Source organism: Silurus aristotelis (assembly GCF_946808225.1).
Source record: "Silurus aristotelis genome assembly, chromosome: 17".
In the NCBI taxonomy this organism is placed as follows: domain Eukaryota; kingdom Metazoa; phylum Chordata; class Actinopteri; order Siluriformes; family Siluridae; genus Silurus; species Silurus aristotelis.
In genome coordinates, this window is record NC_139590.1 from 14,339,334 (window position 1) to 14,365,460 (window position 26,127).

The following is a 26,127-nucleotide window of genomic DNA, read 5'->3' on the forward strand; positions in this document are numbered from 1 at the left end:
TATATAGGCTTGGAATGACAATGAAAGCTTTTGACTTAACTTCATTCCTAAAATCTAAGGGAAAGCAAAACCTTTTTTTTTTTTTCTTTAGTAACCAGACAATTTGAGGTTATGCCAGGATTGGGTATGTTTCATCAGGAAGAACGTGCCATAAGACAGTAAGCAATGAATGATTTGGCAGTGTTTTCATGAATAGTTAATACCAGACAAAAGTGCAAATGCAGAATCACACAGCAAAACATAAAAAAAGAAGAATGATTTACCTGTATGAGTGCAATCAGAGGAGATATGACCAGTGTGATGCCAGAGGCCAGCATTGCAGGAAGCTGGTAGCACAGTGACTTCCCTGCGCCGGTTGGCATACATACAAACACATCCCTGTCACCTGCGTTTAAAGGGACAAGGACAGCAGATTAGCATTTTTAGACTACTGTCACGTCAAAACAGGATTATACTATTTTTAACAAAATTTTTTAAATCAATAAAGAAAACTATAAACGCCCTTAAAATTCATTAGACTTGACCAGATGCACAAGACAAATGCTGAGCTGCGACAATTCAGTAACATCCAACACTAAAGTAATCTCCAAACAAACCCGACTGTTTCAATATTACCTTTAATCACCGCTTTAACCACATTCTCCTGCTGCTGTGATCGGAACTTCTCAAAACCGAAATGGGTTTTCAAAGCTCGCTCAACAGCAGTCATTTCTTTTTCCTGAAAGACTCACACACACATATACACATACACACACAGTCAGCCAACTTCAGTCAGCTCCGAGCCAACCTAGGAGTCGCACAAAAATGACGTCACATGCTGAACCGAGTTTTCACATATACAATCAACATACAAAAAAATAATAATAGTTATATATATATATATATATATATATATATATATATATATATATATATATATATATATATATATATATATATATATATATATATACAATGAACATACTCATTAACAAAACTTGAATATCTTTTAACCCACATGTCTAGAATTTTGAGACGGTTTTGTTTAAAAATACTAATTATTAGTCTTAATTGTTACTATTACTAATTATTACTTAGTAGTCAATTACTAAGACATTCATTTTCCCACAAATGTATTTTTGTTATTAATATATTTAATTCAATGCTCAATATTCAAAAAAAATTTTGTTGATAAATATCACAATGCTTGGATTTATAATTTCCACACACACACACACACACACACACACACATACACACACACACACACACACACACACACACACACACAGAGAGAGAGAGAGAGAGAGAGAGAGAGAGGAAGAAGAAGAAGAAGAAGAAGAAGAAGAAGAAGGTCCCATAGCATTTTTGGCCTGTAATAATTCTAAATATGATTCAGAGGCAGAGGTGGGAAGTAACGGAGTACAAATACTTCGTTACTGTACTTATATAGATTTTTCTGGTATCAGTACTTTACTCCACTATTTATTTTTCAGACAACTTTTTACTTTTACTCATTACATTTTTACACAAATATCTGTACTTTTTATTTTTTACATTTTCAAAACAGACTCGTTACTTTAGTTTTAATCCATTGATTTGGTGAAATATATTCAGCCGAACAACCGATTTCCTGTTACTGCGCGTCTTTTTCAATCCGCTGGTGTATAAAGTCCTGCTCTCACTCTTTACGGAGATAAGAATCAGCAGGCAGATCGCAGTAAGAAGTTTGGGGTTAATGTGGATGAGACAGAGAGAGTCAGTGATGAGAACATGACTGAGATCAGACACATTCATGATCATCATCATCTTTTCTCTGCTTGTGTTTTTTATGTGGATCTTCAGCCTGGATACATTCATTAGGTAACAACATTTTTATTAGTTTTGTATTAATATATATATATATTTGGCTGTCAAAATTCAAATTATTTTAAACGGCACTAAATGTTATTAACGCTATCAATTCAGCGCGCATTTCTGTTTTTACCATTTTTATTGAAAAAAAAATGTAAATACATAAATAAATAACTAAATATAAAATAGGCGAAATTAAAACCTCCAGCGAAACACACTTATTCACGACGTCCCTTCTTTACTTAAATATAAAATAAATAAATAAACTCCAGATAAAATATTTTTAATCAGTAAATTTTTGTTTTATTTATGCGCCAAGTCTCAAATCAAACACCAAATCCGCCATGTTTTACACAATTTACCCTCTGGGTGGCGTTTTGTGGGTTTTTCCCTCATAATGGCGACACGAACTTAAATTACTGTCTTTATTGATCGTACAGATAAAAACAATACATCATTTAAATCTGTAAAATGTCTATGATTATATATAAAAGCTTCTTGACTTGAAGAGGTGCACTTTCTCCGGTATCACCTCATTAACTCTCCGTGTGGAAACATAGCAAAGGCTCTTAATGATGTCCACACATCTCTGCACTGTTATAGCCTTTATATTTAATCACTGTACATATGCTTACATACATAATCACATGCAGTAAATATGATACATATTTATCTGCACTATTTGCACGATTGCTACTTTTTGCACTTCTGGTAGATGCCAAACTGCATTTTGTTGCTGTGTACCTGTACTATGCAATGACAATAAAGTTCTATCTATCTATCTATCTATCTATCTATCTATCTATCTATCTATCTATCTATCTATCTATCTATCTATCTATCTATCTATCAAATCAAATCAAATCAAATCAAATCAAACATTAATATGATGTGAGGTCCAGTTAACAGCTAAAACAGGTAGAAGTAATAATTACTTTTTACTTAAGTACATGTCAGAGCCAAGACTTCTTTACTTTCACTTAAGTAAAAAGGTATAATCGGTACTTCTACTTAAGTAATGGATGTGCGTACTTTTGCCACCTCTGTTCAGGTGTCAGTTTTGTGTTATGTGCTGTTATTATATGTAATTTGATGTGATATTGAAATGAATAAATGCAGTATGTTGCCACCTAGTGGAATATTCTGTACTTGTTTAGATATGGTAAAAGTCTATAACATACCTGTTCCACTCACTCGAATATAATCTGAATATCTGAATATTACCATGTTCATTTCCATTTAGTGTAATTGCGTCTGAGTCTTTATTCTGGGTCCTACGTTTACCTCAGAAACTCACCTTCAGATGACTGAAATATTTCTCTATAAATGAAGTCTCCATTTACCACTTTTACAGAAGGTCAAATGAATATGCATGAGTTTTCCACACAAATGTTATTTTACTCTTTTGTTTCTACAAAAGAATAAATTTGTAACATATTTTCACGTAACTTTAGACATGTACTCTGTTTGTTTAAACTTTTCAGACGGTTTTGTTTGAAAATACTAACTTTAAACGCAATCTATATAAAGCAATTTCTTAATTACTTTCTCATAGTATTTCAATTTGGAGTATCATGGTTTTATCAGGCAATTAAAATTTCCATTAGAGTGTCAGAGAGTAAGGGCATACTGAAATGCACCAGATTTTACCAGAAAAATCTGATGCATTTCAGTATGCTCTGCATTTCAGGTAAGTTTATTACATATAATACTCAGATACATCATATGATTTTTAGATCATTTTTTAGATCATTAATTGTTTTTTTTTCCAGGCACATGTATCACAAATGAGCTCAAATTACTCACCACAGATATCCAAGTTATTACAATAAATAAACTTAATTATGTGTCTTCTTCCGTGTTGTTTAATTATTAACACTTCTTTGTGAACGCACGAAGATAAAGTCCAAAATCTGTTTAAGTTTACATGTTCATATGTTGTGAGGATTTGTTGTTAATGCTCATAAATAAGATTTTAATAGAAAGCACATCCTTCTTGAATCTATAAACTTGTATTGTTGTTGGTCAAAAGAAGACCCCCAACACCCTTTTGCACAGCCAAGAACTGAAATTGCAGATTCCATAAAAATAAAAAAAATTGGTTGAACTGTAAACTGCTGACTGAAACTCCCCCTGATTCATATCCTGTAGGATCTTTTTCATCATGCTATAGAAAGTAGCAGAATAAATCCTTCCTGTTTGGAGTCACAGGGCAAGCTGGTGGTTAGACTGTGAGGAATGCTTTCCTGGCACATGATAGCTACTCACAGCAAAACTGAGCATATGACTGAGAACTGGACAAGGAAAAAGGCACTGTAAGCAGTAAGACAGTCAGAAGTCCAGAGTGTCCCAAAAGCCTCTACACTTGAAAATGAACACTGGGAAAAGTAATTAAATTACAATCCTCTACATGATTGCCTTTTATATATTATATTTTTTGAAAACGTATGTCACATACCCGGCTGTCAAAGACCTTGGTGTGATTATTGACCCGAGTCTTTCCTTTGAGTCATACGTGAATAATATCACCAGGATCTCCTTCTTTCACCTTAGAAATATTGCTAAAATTAGAAATATGATGTCGTTACAGGATGCATAAAAACTAGTTCATGCTTTTGTTACTTCTAGATTAGACTACTGTAATGCTTTACTGTCTGGGTGTGCAAGTAAGCGCATAAATAAGCTTCAGTTAGTTCAGAATGCAGCAGCAAGAGTCCTCACTAGATCTAGGAAATATGACCACATCACCCCTGTTTTAATCAGTCTACACTGCTCCCAATCAAATCTCGCATTGATTATAAAATACTACTACTGACGTATAAAGCACTTAACGGTCTCGCACCACAGTATCTGAGTGAACTTCTGTACCAGTATGATCCTCCACGCCTACTTAGATCAAAAGGTGCTGGCTATCTGTTTGTTCCTCAAATAATGAAGACTACAGCAGGGGGCAGATCTTTCTCTTATAAAGCCCCACAGTTATGGAACAGCCTTCGAACCAGTGTTCGGGACTCAGACACAGTCTCAGTGTTCAAGTCGAGGTTGAAAACTTATTTATTTAGTCAAGCCTTTTATCAGTAGATTTTTCTTAGGTAAAGGCTCAGATCTGGAGGGAGCATGGATATAGAGTGTTTGGTGAACTGGTATATTTGTATGCTGTCGTCCCCTCACATTCACACGTTCACTCGGGTTTGTTGACGGTGGTGTGGTGGGCCGTCTCTTATCCCAGAGATCCCTCATGTCTGTGTTGCCTTCTGGTTCTCCCTTTTAGTTATGCTGCTATAGCGAGTCTTGCCAGAGTCCAAACTGCACAGTGACATTAACTTTCATACACCAATAAGGACACTTAATAATCCATATCCTTCTCTTCCCGTCACCCTCTTCTCTCTCTCTCTCTCTCTCTCTCTCTCTCTCTCTCTCTCTCTCTCTCTCTCTCTTTCTCTCTCTCTCTCTCGGTCGAGTTAAACATGCTCCTGAGGCTCCAGTGACCACTGTTCCTGCCCCTCTCCCCTCCGTGGATCTTCACACTTCTGTGCAGCTTGGGACGGTCTCTCATCAACACCGTGGGTGGTTCCATGTAATTCCGGAGTAGAACGGGTGCTTTGAGGATGGATTGGATTGTAGTTAATATCAACAGTCTGCTACACTGACTCAGGAATACAGTTTGCTTCTGATCATCATCACTGTACCCCGCAACATGGTATATCTGCTTCAAATGGACATTTGGTGCAACCCAGATGAGGATGGGTGCCCTCTTGAGTCTGGTTCCTCTCATTTGCTCCTCTTTATACGCTTCTTTCTGTAGAGACCCTTGCTGGTGCACTTTGAGCATAAAGAATCAAGTCTATATTTTATTTCATTTTTTAAAGCTACTCATGAAGGTCTTGGGAACACATAGTTTTGTTCCTAATAATCAGACAAAGATACTATATTCAGAAGAGTCATTATTGACCTATGCATTTATTTATTAAAAGACACAATAGTGATCAATATACACGGATATTCAAAGATCACTCTAGATCACTCTCAAAGATTTTACATTGTTTTTCTTCTCGTCTGCGTGGCTGATGCTGACTTTAAAAAATCAAGTATAACTATTACCTGGGCTCAACAGATGCACTGTTAAAGATAAGATATAAATAACTGAATTAAAATAAGCAAAACAAGGTCACATTGTATTGTGCCCATTGTGTGGTCTGAACCATGGGAAAGCCTGGAAAGTCAAGGTCTTTAGCATTTTATCTCTGAATTATTTGCCCATGAAAATGGAAGTAAAGAAAGGCTTGAAATAGAGCTGTTTTATCTGAAAGCACACAAATGGCATACAACTAGGAATAAATAATTCTAATTGTTACTTTGTACCTTGGACAAAATGGCTGCTTAATGCATGAGGTAAGCATGAATATTAGTTATGTGATGTGAAAATTAGCATGCAGAAATACTATCAATATACATCCAAAAATAAAAATATTTCGGCATCCCCGTACCTTTAATTCTTGCTGAAACATACTCTGGACAGAAGCACAGGCTAGTATATTACTGTAACCCATTCCTGTCAAATTTTATGATGCTTTTCTTGGTGCTTAATGGTACCGTTCATGTATTTTTAAAACCATTATCGGCCCTCATGCAGTATGTAGTGTTACTTCCTCATAGCTTCAGGTCTCTGGTTTGATCTTGAGCTTAGGTTACTGTCTGTATGGAGTTTCTGGGTATGCTCTCTGTGTTCCCAGGAGAGGCTCCAGATCCACTCAGCTCTGACCAGTGATTAGGGATTACTGCAGATAATAAACTACATCTTCTGTATTGAAATTTTTTTTTTACTTTTCCCACAAAAGATTGAATGGCAAAAGAATTTAAACAACTGATCATATATTTATAGCTTGAGGGAACAGGAAATGGTCAAAGGCAACAATGGAGCTCTGGGAGACAATTTTAAAATACTAAAGGGTGTAGGCTGTGGCAGTTGAATATATCCAATTTCCAATTCATATGTTTAAAGAGAAAAAATGGATGATTTGGTTTAGAGTAAACATTTTGCACATACTTAAAAAAAAAAAAAAAAAAAAAAAAAAAAAAATTCTGGTGCCGACTGTAAATACTGCAGTTAATTATTCATGTAATTCTCACTGGATATACACCCTCCTGTTTTCTCAGTGTTGTGTTTGTACAGTAAAATGGAAGCCATGGAAGCTTATATCGGAGCTTAAAACCAGGTCGACTATTATCTGCTACAGAAAATAAAAAAGAAGCTATTCTAGAATTTTAAATACACGTAAAATTGATTAAATAAATCAATAACACCTAATTAGTGGAGGTAAAGTTACATCATAACCTAATGTTGAGTTCTGGTTTCAGTTATAGTGAAGGCAAAGACCATGAACCAGACAAAGAAAAATGTCCTGCTATGACATTTTCCTTATTTAAATGGTTTTACAGGCAAAGTTATTCTCTCATTTCTGGAATTTAGCAGATGCCCTTATCCAGGGGCTGAGCAGGTTGAGGGTTAAGGGCCTTGCTCAAGGGCCCAGCAATGTCTGCTTGGTTGTGCTGGGATTATGAATTTAATACATTTTGTTCAGAAATCCAAAATCTTAACCACCCAGATACCACCTACCCACCTCCTGTTTTTAAAACTGCAACCTGCATATCACAGTTTGTAAAGGTAATGTGCGTCTCAGCACAGCATTCATTCCTTGAAAAAGTAAAAAGAAAAAATTTTTTATATATATATATATATATATATATATATATATATATATATATATATATATATATATATATATATATATATATATATATACAGTGAGGAAAATAAGTATTTGAACACCCTGCTATTTTGCAAGTTCTCCCACTTAGAAATCATGGAGGGGTCTGAAATTTTCATCGTAGGTGCATGTCCACTGTGAGAGACATAATCTAAAAAATAAAATCCAGAAATCACAATGTATGATTTTTTAACTATTTATTTGTATGATACAGCTGCAAATAAGTATTTGAACACCTGTCTATCAGCTAGAATTCTGACCCTCAAAGACCTGTTAGTCTGCCTTTAAAATGTCCACCTCCACTACATTTATTATCCTAAATTAGATGCACCTGTTTGAGGTCGTTAGCTGCATAAAGACACCTGTCCACTCCATACAATCAGTAAGAATCCAACTACTAACATGGCCAAGACCAAAGAGCTGTCCAAAGACACTAGAGACAAATTTGTACACCTCCACAAGGCTGGAAAGGGCTACGGGGAAATTGCCAAGCAGCTTGGTGAAAAAAGGTCCACTGTTGGAGCAATCATTAGAAAATGGAAGAAGCTAAACATGACTGTCAATCTCCCTCTGACTGGGGCTCCATGCAAGATCTCACCTCGTAGGGTCTTAATGATCCTAAGGAAGGTGAGAAATCAACCCAGAACTACACGGGAGGAGCTGGTCAAAGATCTGAAAAGAGCTGGGACCACCGTTTCAAAGGTTACTGTTGGTAATACACTAAGACGTCATGGTTTGAAATCATGCATGGCACGGAAGGTTCCCCTGCTTAAACCAGCACATGTCCAGGCACGTCTTAAGTTTGCCAATGACCATTTGGATGATCCAGAGGAGTCATGGGAGAAAGTCATGTGGTCAGATGAGACCAAAATAAAACTTTTGGGTCATAATTTCACTAAACGTGTTTGGAGGAAGAAGAATGATGAGTACCATCCCAAGAACACCATCCCTACTGTGAAGCATGGGGGTGGTAGCATCATGCTTTCGGGGTGTTTTTCTGCACATGGGACAGGGCGACTGCACTGTATTAAGGAGAGGATGACCAGGGCCATGTATTGCGAGATTTTGGGGAACAACCTCCTTCCCTCAGTTAGAGCATTGAAGATGGGTCGAGGCTGGGTCTTCCAACATGACAATGACCCGAAGTACACAGCCAGGATAACCAAGGAGTGGCTCTGTAAGAAGCATATCAAGGTTCTGGCGTGGCTTAGCCAGTCTTCAGACCTAAACCCAATAGAGAATCTTGGAGGGAGCTCAACCTCCGTGTTTCTCAGCGACAGGCCAGAAACCTGACTGATCTAAAGAAGATCTGTGTGGAGGAGTGGGCCAAAATCCCTCCTGCAGTGTGTGTAAACCTGGTGAAAAACTACAGGAAATGTTTGACCTCAAACAAATGCTACTGTACCAAATATTAACATTGACTTTCTCAGGTGTTCAAATACTTATTTGCAGCTGTATCATACAAATAAATAGTTAAAAAATCATACATTGTGATTTCTGGATTATTTTTTTTAGATTATGTCTCTCACAGTGGACATGCACCTACGATGACAATTTCAGACCCTCCATGATTTCTAAGTGGGAGAACTTGCAAAATAGCAGGGTGTTCAAATACTTATTTTCCTCACTGTATATATATATATATATATATATATATATATATATATATATATATATATATATATATATATATATATATATCCTTAAAGCAGGTATTGGTTTGGCAGGTTTGCTATTTATTTCCTGTATGCACTTCTATGTTTTTCACGTTTTTTGGTTTTACAGTTAATTTTGTATTGTTCATTGAACACAAATAGCTAGAAAACGTGATTTTCTATTTGCTTAGGTGCAATATTGTTGCCCTTAATGTAAAATTGGATCTTGCATGTTGATCCTCCTGTTGATGAACCAAGTCTAAACAATACAGATTTCATGGTCCCTTGAACACAAAGAAAATCCTTTAAGGCCTTAAGTTCTCCACTGTCTTATTTCTAGCCACTATTGTACCTCTTGAATGAGTGGCTAGTGCAAAAGTCCTGCTGGAGAAAAAGGAGAAGAAGGAGAATAAGAAGGAAAATAAGAAGGAGGGGTTAAAGGAAGAGTTAGAGGAAAAGGGGGAGGAGATGAAGGAAGAGGTGGAGGAAAAGTAGGTGGTTGAAGAAAGACGTGGAGGGAAAGGAGGAAGGTCATTCACAACTGCCAGGGTTGCCAGATTGGATTAACTACTTTCCTGCCAATCATAGATTTACAAAACCAAACAGCACCTACAACCAAGACTCTGTCATGGCAGATTATTATTAAAAGTAGCAAATTAAATAACTTTGAAATAAATTAATTTTAAATGTAAAGCAAAAGAAACTAATTTCAGTATCCAGGGTTGCGTTGTCAAATAAAAACTTTAGATCCATGAAAGCACTCAAACCCACAGTCAATGTACAATATTTATATACTTTCTTTTGCAACCTGTGTAGCACCCATATTTTTTTTATTTTTCAAACTTTTACCTCATCTGCCTTCATTGTCTTCGAATAACTAGGTTCTTTCCAATTTAATAAAACAATAGTGGCAGGACTATTAATCTCTACTTTTTAAAATGCATACATGGTCCAAGCTTTGGCCTTAAACCCTGATCATCTAATTTTCTTATTATACAATTATTATATTTGACAAATCACCCATTCAGAAATTAAAAGAAAAAGAAACAACACACATTAATCATTTGCTTTTAATACACTGATTTGCTTGAGTACCCCAAACTTACATTATAGAAGCATACGATAATGCACAAACGTTAGTAATTAATGTTAAATAAATAACTGCACAAATTTAAAAACAAGTACACGTTTTATTAAACACATTTTATTACAAAAATATATTTTGTTATGTCAAATATTAAGTGGAGAATCCACAATATACAGTATCTAACAAAAGTAAGTAAAACCCTCACATTTCAGCAACCACTTTAGTTTAATCTTCTCAAGGGACAATACTATAGAAATGAAACTTGGATATATTTTGTTTATATTGGATATAAACTAATATATATATATATATATATATATATATATATATATATATATATATATATATATATATATATATATATATATATATATATATAGTATAGATTTACTGTCCTCTAAAAATAATTCAACATACAGCCATTATTGTCTAAATAACTGGCAACAATGTGAGTACACCCTAAGTAAACAAGTGTTCAATAGGGTTCAGGTCTAGAGACATAGTTGGCCATTTCATCACCTTCACCTTCAGCAAAGCCGTTGTCATCTTGGCGGTGTGTTTGGAGTCATTTTCATGTTTCTGAAGAAAGGCCATCATGTTCTGCTTCAGAATGACACAGTACATGTTGGACTCCATGTTTACCTCAATAAACCGCAGCTCCACAGTACCAGCAGGACTCATGCAGCCCCAGACCATGATGCTACCACCACCATGCTTGACTGTAGGCAGGACACAATTTTCTTGGTTCTCCTCACCAGGGCGATGCCACAAATGCTGGACACCATCTGAGTCAAACAAGTTTATTTTAGTCTCATTAAACCAAAGGACATGGTTCCAGTAATTCATGCTCTTGGACTGGCTGTCTTCAGCAAACTGTTTGCGGAGTTTCCTGTGAGACAGCTTCAGAAGAGGCTTCCTTCTGGGTCAACAGAAATGCAGACAGACTTGATGCAGCATGCAGCGTATGATCCGAGCACTGACAAGCCGACCTTTCGCCTTTGCGAGCTCTAAAGCCATGCTCGCAACACTCATTTGTCTGTTTTTGAAGCTGGCTTTGCACCTGACGTGCAGCATGAGGACTCAACTTCTTTTAACAATAATGGATGTGAGTTAAATTATTTTTTCGGACAGTTAATTTTTACTGCTCTACAAGCTTTACATTGACTGCTCTAAAATAAATCCAGGTTTCATTTCTATAGTATTATCCCTTGAGAAGATATTCTAAAATGGTTGCTGAAATGTGAGGGGTGTACTCATTTTCCTGAGATACTGTAGATCTCAAAAATCAATAGCGCATTAATACTAAACGCATTATTTACGCGCCAGCTCTTTTTTGAGCTGTTATATAAAATGCAATTTTTCTAACCAATAATTTTCGTGCATTCAGCCAAAACTGATGGTGTGGTATAAATCCTAATTATCATTTATAAGTAATGTTTAACTTCTGCTGCTTTAGGACATTGTTAAAAATGTTATACAAATAAATCTGACTTGAAATAGATAAGATTCATTCCTAATGGTGGACACAAATAAAATATAATAAAGTATCAACAATGTAAACAATATATATATATATATGAATAAATATGTTATAAATATGAAGGTATTGCACAGTCAAAGTCTTTGCATGGCTTGTGGTTCGGAATAAATGAATACGAGGTAGAAATCTGTTAAATGTATAAAGCTAGTGCAAATGTCTAGTGCAAATAGTCCTGAGCATTCACTGATGGTGTTTCTTAATGGCTCTTGCGACTTAAGCTTGGAGAATACAACAAATCAATGAATGTTTTTTATTGAAGAAAAAAAAACGTTCAGGTGAGAAAAAAAATCATTTTCTTAGAGACAAAACCCGATTTGGATACCTTCCCAAATGCTCGATTGAGGTCAATCTGGCAACCCGTACGGCACCAGCAGCAGGGACTGGGAGCTGCAAGCCACCTCACCATCTGCACGAAGCGAACGGGATGTCGGGAAAGAGGACTGGGAGGTGATGTCGGAGATTAGCACTGGAGTGGGAGGGACTGTTTTTTTTTTTTTGTTTTTTTTTACAAAACTGTGTGCTATCTGCCATACACAGAGCCCTTGCAGAGGAAAAAATCCTGCAGCGATCTGTGCACTTTATTGAGCAGCAACTCAGACGGTTTGCTTATGCATTATTTATTTAATCTTTTTTTTTTTTATTATTATTGCTGCACAACAACATGCAGCGGTGTGAACCCATCAGTGTGATGTCAGTGTGCTTAGCTGTCAGCTGAGGATCATTCCGCTGCTTTTCTCATTTATCTCTCCCTCTTTCTCCCGGACGCTCGTGCACAGCAGATCTGCCACTTTTTGTTGTGACATCACAAAATTTGCACGGTATCCGAGCAGAAACCTCAAGTCTGCTATATAGCAGTCACCTTCCTCCAGCTGCAGAAGAAGAAGAGCCATCATTTCTTGTGGGAGAAGTGCCTAATGCTCCGTGCTAGCAGGATGGAGGAGTTTGTGACCGAAGAAGACGAGCCATGGTACGACCAGAGAGACCTGGAGCAGGGTGAGTCCATGATGCAATATGAAAACATCTGGCTGATGACAAAACAGCTTCATAAGCAAATTAGGAGAAAAAAAAAAAAAAAGCCATCCTTTCAATGATAAGATCATACAAAGGCTTTCCTAATGCTCTGCTCTGCTGATGTCATCAGATGTGAATCTGTGGAGCTGGAGTGAAGGTTGAAGATCGAGCCCATGGTTTGGTTCATGGTATAATAAATCCAGTGTATAATGTGATTTTTTTTACAATCTGGTGTCATTTTCTCAAGCAGTCAGCCACTCACAGGGTTACAGCTTAGTGTTGGGATGAGGTGCTGTGTAGGCCGTGTCGAGTGAAGGTAGTGATACTGGGGTTAATCCTGACCCTAAAGGATTTCTTCACAAAACATTTCAAACCAAAATGATGTGCTCGCTATATGGCTTATTTTCTTTGGTTGAATCCTAGAATCTGGTTGCACACTGCCATGGCTTTGTAACAGTCAGTTTTCCAGAATGGCAAAGTCTTTAGGACTGAACAGTTATTTATATAACACTTATTCTCTTCTCCCTGGTTTTATTTTCTGTATTTTTATTATTTTTTAATTATCTTCATTTCAAAATAAAAATGAGAGACTAGTTATAAGGGAACATATGTTCATCATTGCTATAATGTAAGTGATAACTTGCCTCATGCTCATTTTACAACATTGGATACAACTATAAATGGTTAAAAAGTACGCCATGTCAGTCATGAATCAAATAAAATGACGCCTGGGCCTGCCGTTATAATTATCCACTCCAGGGTGACAATGACATCACAACAATTTGTCATTACTTTTTTTATTCCTCCTCCATAACAGCATGCATTGTTATGAGCTCTATTTCATTCATTCACACTATCAGTTGTGTTCATTTTTATCCGAATGGTTGTGTTTACGGCTGAGAATGATATTTTTGTCCTTTTCTGACCTTTGAGCAAGTATTTTTTGGCAATCTTTCTATTGTTGAATAAAGGTACGAGACATTTGCAGGCATTTTCCATGGTCTACTTTACCATTATTTAATGACATGGTTCATCAGTTTAGTTAAATGAACCGTGGGTTACTGTGATTTAGGAATTTGAAACATGAAACTGATCTGTGGGAAGTGGGAAAGAATGTGCAGGGAGGGAATTCTCACCATTTGTTGCGACGTGGTACTTGGATTAGTACAGAGAGTTCCTTGGCTCCGATTGCAAGTAAAGGAACTAAGAGAGGACTCGAGTTGCTTCCAACAATGACAATAAGTTAAGAACAATCAAACAGACCTTTATTGCTTTTGTTTGTTTTATCTACATTTGTTTTGACAAATGTGACAGCAGAGACAAATACGTTTTCTTTTTTTTTTCTTTTTCATTGATTGTATTGATGGAACTGCAGTGAGATTCCTCAGGTCAGGAAAAAAGATGCTACAGCGCTTACAATTCTGGGGTCTGGCACATGGGGAAAAAAAAGCTAGTGTGCAGCTTTGCAACTTGATGAGACTGCACATTTTAGACGTTGGGTTGAGCCAGATTGTATGAGTGCCTCACACTACATAAGAGCAAATGGCTATTACGAGAATTTCATATCGATCTGCCTCTGTAAAGTCAACAAAGAGAGGATTGGTGGTTCTGGTGCTTACAAAGAAAAGCCATTAATTTATAGAACAAACCCCAGTGGTGTCGGCGATTTTTCTCGTTATGTTTAGTACTGTAGTTCACATAAACTATTATTATTTATTATTAAATTTTTTACCTGATCCAAAAATTCAAGAGTTGACATAAGCATCTTACACTACATGTTCAAAACGTTGAGAGCAGGAGTACCCCAGGGTTGCTAGACTGAATGGGGACCAGTGCAAGGACTTATACTGGTGTGACATTTATGCTGCATTCATTGTTTTTTGGAACTTTGCTTCGTCTTTACCTTTATTTTTAATTATGTTAAGTGTTATGTTAAGTTTTAATGAGGTCACAAAGTATGCAATAAATTAATAATGCTTACACAATCTTCTTCATTCGGTTTCTCCCATTAGGGGTCACCACAGCGGATCATCCGTCTCCATACCCCCCCTGTCCTCTACATCTGTCTTTTTTAAACCCAACTACCTGCATGTCTTCCCTCATCACATCCATAAACCTTCTCCTTGATCTTTCTCTTTTCCTCCTTCCTGGTGGCTCCATCCTCAGCATTCTCCTACCGATATACCCTATGTCTCTCCTCTGCACATGTCCAAACCATCTTAATCTCACCTCCCTCACCTTGTCCCCAAAACGTCCTACATGCGCTGTCCCTCTAATAAACTCATTTCTAATCCTGTCCATCGTCGTCACTCCCAACGAAAACCTCATCTTCAGCTCTGCTACCTCCAGCTCCACCTCCTGTCTTTTACTCAATGCCACTGTCTCTAAACATCGCAGGTCTCACCACAGTCCTATTAACTTTCTCTTTCACTCTTGCAGATACTCTACTATCACAAATCACTCTTGTCACTCTTCTCCACCCACTCAATCCTGCCTGCACTCTTTTCTTCACTTCTCTAACACACTCTACATTACTTTGCACATACTCCACAATACGAGGTGCAAATTGTGATCCATTTGACATTCCAACAAATACAGATAATTCCCAGACTTTAATATAAATGTGTCTTATATCAACAGCAAGAAAGAGGCCTTCCCCAAACCGCATTTGGGATTTTTTTTATTGAAAATAAAGTACACAAGGGCTGCTCAAAAACAAAACAACCCCCAGTTTACAAGCGTTCATCCTCCCATCAGTTTGAGTAATATTCCATTATAAATGTCCAATCACAAGCTTTTTCACGTACAGTATTATTCCATGGAGTTTGACAAGTGTGCATGTGTGTAAGGGTTCAACAATTACGGCATACGCAAAAGCCATTTTTACAGGAAGTTTACCATGACCTTCAGGTTCAAGTTTTAATGTTGTTTAAATGTTCTTAAGCATGTTTTCTGTAATGTGTCACAGATTGTGCTACTGTATTGTAGCCTCCATCTTCTCCCACTTCCTCTCTGGCTGCACTATATTTGATTAACTGGTATTAAGCCTGGGATGATGAGGGGGGAGTGTTATAGCTCTGGGTGTAACCAGCAGACACTCCAATAGCTCTCTCACTAAGAGAAATAAAAACAGGATATTGTATACAGATATAATGGTTGTAGAAAAAGACTAAGTGCACAGTAGATACAGGACATTTCCTTCTATATATTTTACAATGGAGGCTTTAATTTCGTTTAATAATTTAGACTGCATAAGACATTGTGTATATATCCCATCCATTCTTAATCCAGACAGACCCTTAGATGTCTGTTGGGCTATAGCTACATTTTAGATTGAGCTATTTTAGATTATTTTAGATTTGTTGTTAAAATCCTGCCTAGATGTAGTATCGGGTATGTGGAGATAAATAAAAAAAATGTGGAAGGATGCTTTTTAAAAAAAATTTAAATAATCATACTTTCACATATTTTAACATGTACAAAAAACAACCACTGTATGCTAAGCAGAGTAAATCACTCTAAACACAGTACAGCTGCACAAAGAATGACATTCCACTCGTTTTCAGAATGTCCTTGTGAGGCGGTGATTCAACTTGCGGCATATTTAACAAACCAGCTGTCTGCAGTCCAAACAGCCACAAAGCATCGTTTCTGTATTATCACTCTGTATTATAGTCTTTACAGCTGTAATATATATATATATATCACACACAGTACAGACCAAAAGTTTGGACACACCTTCTCATTCAAAGAGTTTTCTTTATTTTCATGACTATGAAAATTGTAGAGTCACACTGAAGGCATCAAGGGCTATTTGACCAAAAAGGAGAGTGATGGGGTGCTGCGCCAGATGACCTGTCCTCCACAGTCACCGGACCTGAACCCAATCGAGATGGTTTAGAGGTGAGCTGGACCGCAGAGTGAAGGCAAAAGGGCCAACAAGTGCCAAGCATCTCTCGGGGAACTCCTTCAAGACTGTTGGAAGACCATTTCAGGTGACTACCTCTTGAAGCTCACCAAGAGAATGCCAAGAGTGTGCAAAGCAGTAATCAAAGCAAAAGGTGGCTACTTTGAAGAACATAGAATATATAATTCCACATGTGTTAATTCATAGTTTTGATGCCTTCAGTGTGAATCTACAATTTTCATAGTCATGAAAATAAAGAAAACTCTTTGAATGAGGTGTGTCCAAACTTTTGGTCTGTACTGTGTGTGTGTATATATATATATATATATATATATATAATGCACATTTGAACACATGTACTAATCATCAGTGTTGTCATTCATTGGAATACTTATGTGAAATTTCTTTTCCCCATAAAACTTCCATATCATTCTTGGTCGTGTGCAACCATTCCAGGCTTACTGCGTTCAGCAGCTATCCTAATCTCATTTAAAAGCTAATTTATATGCAGACTCATTTAGATCTGCTTCTTCACATGGTCACTTTAATGAATGTTCTTTGAAAGCCTATATCCTGAGGGCAGTGATGTGTTGCTGGTGCTGTCAGATATTCGCTAAAATACGGATATGTAAATTCTCGAATGTGTCCAAGTCAAATTTAGTTTTTAAATATTTATATATAGTCTTGGGTGGCACAGTAGTACTGGTGTCTTCAGCTCCAGGGTGCTGAGTTAATACAGGATCTGGTTTCTGAGTCTGAGGAGACCAAAAGCTATAATAAATCCATAATTCATGGAGGTGGCAGCATCAACATTTTTGGTCATATTTTTCTCTTAAATTGTAAAAATTTTTCCTCTCACATAATTTTTGTACATGTTCATCTTGTTCTAATTTCTTTAACATTATAAAAACCTGTCATTTTACAGGTTTGTGTAGACTTTGTGTAGATACAAGAAAATATGACTTGGAAGTTGGCTATTCTAAACAATGCCTACATGTGAATAAATGTGAGCGTAAATGTGCGTGGTGACCTTTGACAGATCCTGGGTGTATTCCTGACCCGTGCCGCCCAGTCTTTCTAGGATAGGCTCCAAATTCACTGCAATTTTTTAACAGGATAATGTGTTTACTGAAGAGAAACAAAAGAATAAACAGTGTATACACTGAGTGCTTTTTGTCCTCAGATAACTGTTTGGAACAACTTTATTTACTATCTTCTAACTGTGTGTGTTGTGATATTGATGGTTTAGCAGAGTTGAAGGTAATTTCTCTCAATGCCATCTCTTCTAGCCCTCTCACTCTCAGCAGTTTGCCAGGCTCTTCATGCCTTTGTGCGGAATTAAAAAAAATTGACAGAACAAAAGAGCTGTGTATTCATTGAAAAGATGGGGGAAGGGAGGGAGCCTTTTTTTTTTCCTTGTGTGCGATGAATTGTCTCTTCGGGCGACCTACACTGCTGTTACTAGCCTGGAGACCTCAGGGAACTGTTCACAAACAACACTTATGTTGCTGATGGTGCCATGCTACCACATGTTTGCAGTGCTGCCACCAATGGGTTTATGATTCATTGCTGCCTTTATACCTATGCAATGGAGGTCAATGGTTCTAACCCCAATACAGCATATATTTATCTCCTTCACGTTCCCTGTGGTTGCTAACAAGCAGAGGTGTATTCTAAGCAGTCTAGGTAGTGAAAGCAGGAACTGTGGTAGCTTTGTTAGATGGTTTGCAGTGAATGAGGGAGAGCGCAGCAGATAATGTTATAAACACAACGGAATTGATGTACACTGCCCGTCCCAAAAAAAAGTCACTAACTGGATTTAACATAGCAAATAGATAAGAGCCTCCCACTGGATAATTACTGCATGGATGATTATGTTTCAGCTGGCAACAAGCTATTTAACCCTAACTGATGCAGTGAGGAGCTTCTCATTTCTTAAACAACCATGTCGGAAGACACATAAAGTCAAGTCAAGTCAAGTTTATTTCTATAGCACTTTTCACAACAGCCATTTTAAGAGTTGGTGTGAATGGTGTGCATTAATCCCTGATGAGCAGCCATGACGACTGTGGCAAGGAAAAACTCCCTTAGATGTTATGAGGAAGAAACCTTGAGAGGAACCAGACTCAAAAGAGGAACCAATCCTCATTTGGGTGACATTGAGTGTGATTATAAATCTTTAAACAATACAGAACAGAACATCCTAAGGAAAAACATCTAAGGAGATTGCTAAAACGAGTACTGTCCAACGCATTATTAAATACTGGTAGGATAGTGGGAAACCATCATCTTCGAGGAAGAAATGTGGTCGGAAAAACATCTTGAATGATCGTGATCTGCGTTCACTTAAACTTGTGGTGAAATCAAAACGTAAAAAAAAACAACTCGAGGCTATGTTTAATATTAAATTTAAGAGCATTTCCACATGAACAATGCGAAGGGACCTCAGGGGATTGGAACTAAACAGCTGTGTAGCCTTAATAAAACCAATTATCAGTGAAGCTAATCAGAAAAAAAGGCTTCAATTCGCTAGAGAGTATAAAGATTGGACTCTGGAGCAATGGAAGAAGGCCATGTCGTCTGATCAGTCCATAGTTACCTTGTTCCAGAGTGATGGGCGCCTCATGGTAAGAAGAGCGGCGGATAAACTGATGCACCCATCATGCCTAGTGCCTACCGTGCAAGCCTGTGGGGGCAGTGCTATGATCTGGGGTTGCTGCAGTTGGTCAGGTCTAGGTTCAGCAATGTTATGTGCCCAAAGAATGAGGTCAGTTGACTACCTGAATATTCTGAATGACCAGGTTATTCCATCAATGGATCTTTTCTTCCCTGATGGCAGAGGTATAGTCCAAGATGACGATGCCAGGATTCATTTGGCTCAAATTGTGAAAGAGTGGTTCAGGGAGCATGAGACATCATTTTCACACATGAATCGGCCACCACAGAGTCCAGACCTTAACCCCATTTAGAATCTTTGGAATGTGCTGAAGAAGACTTTGCGCAGCGGTCTGACTCTTCCATTGTCAACACAAGATATTGGTGAAAAATAGCTGCAACATGAATAAATGTTGTGACATTGCAGAACCTTGTCAAAACTAAATACCACCAAGGATATTGTTTAATCACTGATGGTTTTGGTATGGTTTGGTTCCAAATAAAACATCATATTTGTCTTTGGAATTCATTAATTCATTTTCTACCGCTTATCCGTAATTCGGGTCGCGGGGGCAGCAGTCTAAGCAGGCCCCCGCCTTCGGGGGCCCCTGCTGCCCAATCCTCACAGCACCGTCCCTTACGGTCCCTCCTGCAGGTGGTGAGCCCACGGGAAGTGTCTTTGGAATCCAATTTTCTTCCCCAGATTTAATAGACATTATAAATGTTGACAAATCAAAATGAAACTTGTGGTCTGTTTAGTGAACTACACCAAAACTAAACAAATAATTCTACCCATTTTATGAATTGATATATCACTTTTTATTAATTTTTCCACACATGCCTTTAATGGTGACAGAGGGCAGGTCAACACAGTTATTAGTTTTATTGATGTATTTTTTTTTTGTCAATTTCTTTTAGTTACATACATAAAATTCATTCTATGAACCCAGATTTCTATTTTACATTCACAGATTTAGTCATGATCTCTGGCACCACATCCCTTGAATAACTTTGTGTCCTCACTCTTCTGATATGATACCATGACCAAAATATTTGCTATACACATTACGATCGATGTATCGGATCGATTATCATTTTGGCAACTTTTTTTTTTAACCTGAGCATATATACGTTACCGAATAGGCCACTTCAGACTCGTTTCTTTTTAAATCGGTGGAGATCTTCCTTTATGTCAGTTTTTATTAAAGTCCAGTATCTCTGAGGCACAGGTTGATTCATATGAGTGAAATAAAACCTCATTTATTTTCAGATAAAAACCAAAGCAAAAATATGCATTAAAAAAACTACTTTTGTAACTTTATTATATTATGCTGCATTTGAACCTGTTACTTGCTATGACTATACCCATGGTAATACAAATATAAAAAAAAATACTTACCTATGTAGTACATTTCACACATTCGTCTACAAATTATCTTACGGTGACAACAATTAAGTGCAACCTCACAGCATTCAGTGTGACTTACAAGTAGAAATCTTTAGAGAGATCATTTAAATTCTCAAGAGCTTCACATTTGATGGTTTCCTGCTGCCCCTTCCTTTATGTTCAAGGTCCCCTCATGTCGCCTGTCTTTGTTTGTCCTCTCTCAGATCTTCACTTGGCAGCAGAGCTCGGGAAGACCCTTCTGGAACGCAACAAGGAGCTGGAGGACTCGCTGCAGCAGATGTACATCACCAATGAGGAGCAGGTGCAGGAGATCGAGGTACAGCCCCCATCAATTTGATGTGAAGATACGTGTGTATAAGACATACATGGTCTTGGCCACAAAACATCCACAGACTTTAAGAGAATTTCTTCTAAAAGTGACAATTGTTGGGTCTTGGCATGATTTCAGCTGAAAGTAGATTAAGCTTTGCTGAGAAATAGGAGTATTTTGGGAGCGTGTGGGTGTTGGGGGTGGGCGCCTGCTGCTTGCCTGTCACGGTGCCAGATTTGCCAGTCTCTGCTGTACAAAGACGATTTACAGAGAAGAAAAACAATAGCGTGTAGTGTTTTAATGGTGAATTTAGTCACTTGTTCACACTTTATATTGTATTTTACAGCGATTTCTCCCTCTGCATATGTGTACTCTACTCCCTCTCTCAGTCATGCAGCAGAATTGCAGATCTCCCAAACATTGTAGTAAATCTTGTATAAGACATGTAAGAAAATACATGCATTTTATCATTGTCATATGTTTTTAAGGGTCTAGTAAAATATGGTAAAAGAGCAGATTAACCAATTGGCATTCTATAATCTATACAAATTTGGAATAATCGAGAAATTGTAAATTTTTTATTCTCATTTTAATTACTAAGGCTCCTGGAAGCTGTGTCCACTTCCCCACCCAGAGCGGATTAGTAATGCTATGGCCTATCCAATCTACTTAACTTTCCTCAATTTTCCTGCTTGAAAAATGTCAATTTTGTGTTCATATAAATATACATTTGACGTTCCTAACACTAAACGACATTTAACTACGAACCCATTTCAAAAGTATTGGAACGCCAAAGCCAACTATTGTTTTTTTTGCTACTCTACCATTACACTATTCTGGTCCTGTTCTACTGTAGGACAGAAAATATTGCTTTTTTTATTTTTCATAATTTAATATTAATTCAAAATATATTGTATAGACTTTATTTAATTAACTATATAATTAAAAGTACATTTCAACAGAAAAAGAAAGGATTTCAGTTTTTTTGTCACATATCTCGTATCTGTTTTTCCTCTCAGTACTTGTCCAAGCAAGTGGAGATGCTACGGGAGATGAACGAGCAGCATGCAAAAGTCTACGAGCAGTTGGACGTGACGGCTCGAGAGCTTGAGATTACTAATGAGAAGCTGGTGTTGGAAAGCAAAGCTTCACATCAGAAAATAGACAGGTGAGGAACAGGTGAAAGTGATCAGGATGCTCAGAACAACTTACAAATTCAGCACCACATATGATCGTAGAACCCTATCCTGACCCTTGTATAATTACCTTGCTAGAGGCTTACCATGTTACTTTGACTTTCAGAGAACTACTCCAAGCGGCTACAGTTGCTAGTATGCAGTTTGAGTTGTAGCCTTTCAGTCGTCAGATCGTAATGTAATTTTTAATGGATTTTGTCGAGCAATGAAATTGCGTCTCTACTGCAGGTACTATAATTCAAAGTGTGCCATTCGTACCAAAGCCATTTAATATACTTTTTAGGAGTTACCCCTAGAGCACACACAGCTGGCACCCTATGGCCTTCTTGTGTACCTATTATCTGGAACCAGGATCAAACTCCAGGCATCCTTTTATCATCTACGGAACATAATGGATTATTTAGCTTGCAGGCAACATCCAACAGAGCCCACTGCCGAAACTGGCTTGCGGTTTCTATAAAAATTGAGAGAGCAAAAAAATATATTTTAAATGAACATAAAATGGTTGTCATTTAAATTTTACTAAATCTTACCTGGTTGTTGACTGCTTTTGCTCCCTAGCCATTCTTTCGATTCTAGAGTGTAGGATTTTTTTTTTTTTAAGGATTATTCTGTTAGTCTCCCTTAATAATAAAAGTCAGACTTGTGTATATACAGTATGTCCAAACATGACTCACAAAGTGAGTTGCTTTATGTAGATAAATTCACCCTGGTACTGGTTTACAGCAAGGTTCTATATGCACCGTCCAGGCATACAATTATGACCGGTGAGTAAATTACACTGATTCTCTCTTCAGCAAGGCACCTGTTAATGAGTGGGATATAATAGGCAGCTAGTAAACATTTCATCTTCAAAAGTTGATGTGTTCGAAGCAGGAAAAATGGGCAAGCGTAAGGATTTGAGCGAGTTTTACAAGGACCAAATTTTGGTGGCTAGACGACTGGGTCAGGACATCTCCAAAACTGCAGCTCTTGTGGGGTGTCCCTGGTCTGCAGTGGTCAGTATCTACCAAAAGCGATCTAATGAAGGAACAATGGTGAGGCGGCGACAGGGTCATGGGTGGCCGAGGCTCCCTGAAGGCTGGTCCGTGTGGTCTGATCCAACAGGCGAGCTCCTGTAGCTCAAACTGCTAAAGAAGTTAATGCTGTTAATGATCGACGGGTCGGAACTGTTTTGGCAGCAAAAAGGGGGACCAACACATTAGGCAGGTGGTTGTAATGGTATGCCTGATCAGTGTATATATAAAATCTACTGCTTTAACCCACAGCACATTCATCCCTGAATTAAGAATTAGAAATTAGCAGTTATTAGGTGGTAAACAGAGATCGAATATGGGCACACAGGTTGACGAGCACCATGGAGATGCTGCAGGGCCAGGTGGACACGCTGACTGCTCGTGTGGAGGAACTGCGCACACTCGAAGAGCTCAGGGTCCGCAGGGAGAAGAAAGAAAGGCGGAAAACTGTACACTCGTTCCCTTGCCTCAAGGAGCTCTGCACCGCCCCCAGGTATTACGATCGTCTCTGATTAGATTAAAAAGATCGGATTTTATTTCCTAGACACCTGGTGGTCAAGACAAGGCAACGGCAGACAACCGTAAAAAACTAAAACCATATTAGTCATTTTAGAAAACCGGTATCCTTGTGGTCTTAAGTAAATGGCGGCTTGAAGGAGGGGAGGGTATAAAGGTTAAAGCATTGGATCTTGGCCTGGAAGGTCATGATTTCTAATCCCTGCCAAGCTACCACTGCTGGGTCTTTGAGCAAGGCCCTTAACCCTCAAATGCTCAGTTCTAAGTTTGGATGTCTGCCACATGCCATGAATGTAAATGTTCCTTGTCAATACAGAGCTTTATTTTAAATGCCCTCTGGGGAACTCTTAATAGTAAGGGGGATGTTTTGTGTTTCTGAAAAGTAGAACCTATTTGGAAAGTTCCCATCTACTCACATGTTGGGCTTTAATGCAGCATCATTTATACCAAATTTTTTTAAACTGCTCTATAATATGGTCTTGCATGGTTTTTGGTTATTGCTCCCTTTTTTTTTTTTAGGTATGAGGATGGATTCAGGGTATCTGACCCAGGTAGTGGTGACTTGCAGGAGCGGCCACTAGCAGATGAAGAAAATGAGCACCTGCGTGCACTGGTCGCATCTCTCCGTGCAGCTGTGTCAGCTGAACGCGGCCGGCGGGAGAACGCGGAGCGCGAGTGCACCGCCGTGCTGCAGGAGTTCGAGCGCTTGGAGCAGCGACTTATAGGTGCGGAAAGCTGCCAACAGCGTGTCCATGAGCTAGAGGCGGAGCTGCAGGAGTTGCAGCAGCTACGCAAGTCGCGTGCTTGCTTACTGGCTGCCGAGGACGGCCTGGAGCAGACGCTGCTCAACAGTGCCCCAGAAACGGATACGGCGGAGGACGTTGCAGGTGCAACCCAGGAAAGCTCTGGTGAACCGCCAGTGCGTAAGAGCTGTAGTGACACAGCACTGGACGTCATCTCCGCCGTAGATGCCTCTGGAAGACGCAAGGGCAGCTACGCACTTCACGCCAACGGCGTGCGCAAGCGTGGCATGTCCATCTTGCGTGAAGTGGACGAGCAATACCATGCGTTGCTCGAGAGGTATGAGGAGCTGCTGGGCAAATGCCGGCGCCACGAAGAGAGTCTGCGTCACGCCGAGGTGCAAACATCGCGGCCCGTCTCCAGAGACCCGTCCATGAAGGAGTGCCGTGTGGTAGAGGCTGTAGCGCAGCCAAGCACGACACCTCAAACACCCTCTACACCTGAGGCCATGGAGGGCATCAGCCGGCAGGTGGAAGCTGTGGACAAGCGTCTGAGCCAGAACACGCCAGAGTACAAGGCTCTATTCAAAGAGATCTTCTCGCGTCTGCAGAAGACCAAGACTGACATCAACTCGACCAAAGGGAGGAAAAGTGGGAAATAGCGCTTGGCCTTTTTGCTCACAGAAATGCACGGTAGGATCTATTGTCCTACCTCAATTAAGACCACAGTCTTAATTGTTTAATCGGGCAGCTTCAGTGAGCTGGCATCCGAAAAGGCTTCATGCTAGTGCAGAGCTCATGGGTAGAGTAGAATATTGGGGCTTGCCATGTCGGTGCGCCTCGGATGAGGATGAGCATCGACGAAGCAAGACATGTCTGATGGATCTTTCTTTGGTTGTCTGTGTTTTAAGGAAGATTTAAGATTGTTTCTCACTGTGGGTTTTCCTAGAAATGTAACTGAAATGCAGGGTCCCTGCATTAAAAAAAAATAATACATAAAACAAAAAGGCACACCACTGCTTAATCCTTCCTATTTCCATAACTATGTAACAGCCTCTATTCTGTACTCATCTCTTTCCAATATTAAAGACGCTTTGCCTATAAAGTGGTTTACACATTTATTACTTTGAGAATGGATGAATGAGTGAGTTGATAACAGGATGGTCCTTATGACTTGAACCAAATATAAATTATAAAAATGGTATGTCCACATCAATAAATGAAAGAAAAAGCAAAAAAAAAAAAAAGCAAAAAAAAACAAATTCTATTTTGAACACTTTTAATGTTGACACAGATGGAACAGTAATCTCCTTCCACAGTGATAGAATGACAAGTACATAGAGACCAAATGAAAAGAAGAAGCAAGTGCTAAAAATCTTCACGCAACATTACAGGCAACCTCGTCGATGAAAACCGTGCGCGATAACCAGACACGTTCACTATTCTGAGATTCAACCTTGAGGTGAAAAACAGCTACACTGGAGG

The 26,127-nt window shown here is 38.4% G+C and overlaps 2 protein-coding genes across 2 annotated transcripts in view; one reads left to right on the forward strand and one right to left on the reverse strand.

Annotated features, from left to right (window-relative positions):
* Nucleotides 1-812, reverse strand: part of recql5 (RecQ helicase-like 5) — a 42,780-nt gene extending 41,968 nt beyond the window's left edge. The window contains exons 1-2 of the mRNA XM_083565797.1: nucleotides 616-812; nucleotides 264-385 (exon numbers count right to left, since the gene is read on the reverse strand). Of these exons, the coding sequence (XP_083421923.1) occupies nucleotides 264-385; nucleotides 616-709 (216 nt within the window). The 5' untranslated portion in view covers nucleotides 710-812. The remainder of the gene's footprint in view (nucleotides 1-263; nucleotides 386-615) is intronic.
* Nucleotides 813-12,047: 11,235 nt separating this feature from the next.
* On the forward strand, nucleotides 12,048-25,747 carry cdr2l (cerebellar degeneration-related protein 2-like). The gene is made up of 5 exons (XM_083565915.1): nucleotides 12,048-12,876; nucleotides 21,068-21,180; nucleotides 22,194-22,342; nucleotides 23,715-23,879; nucleotides 24,422-25,747. The coding sequence occupies exons 1-5, from the start codon at nucleotides 12,798-12,800 to the stop codon at nucleotides 25,302-25,304; spliced, it is 1,389 nt and encodes a 462-aa protein (XP_083422041.1). The 5' UTR covers nucleotides 12,048-12,797; the 3' UTR covers nucleotides 25,305-25,747.
* The last annotated feature ends 380 nt before the right edge of the window (nucleotides 25,748-26,127 follow it).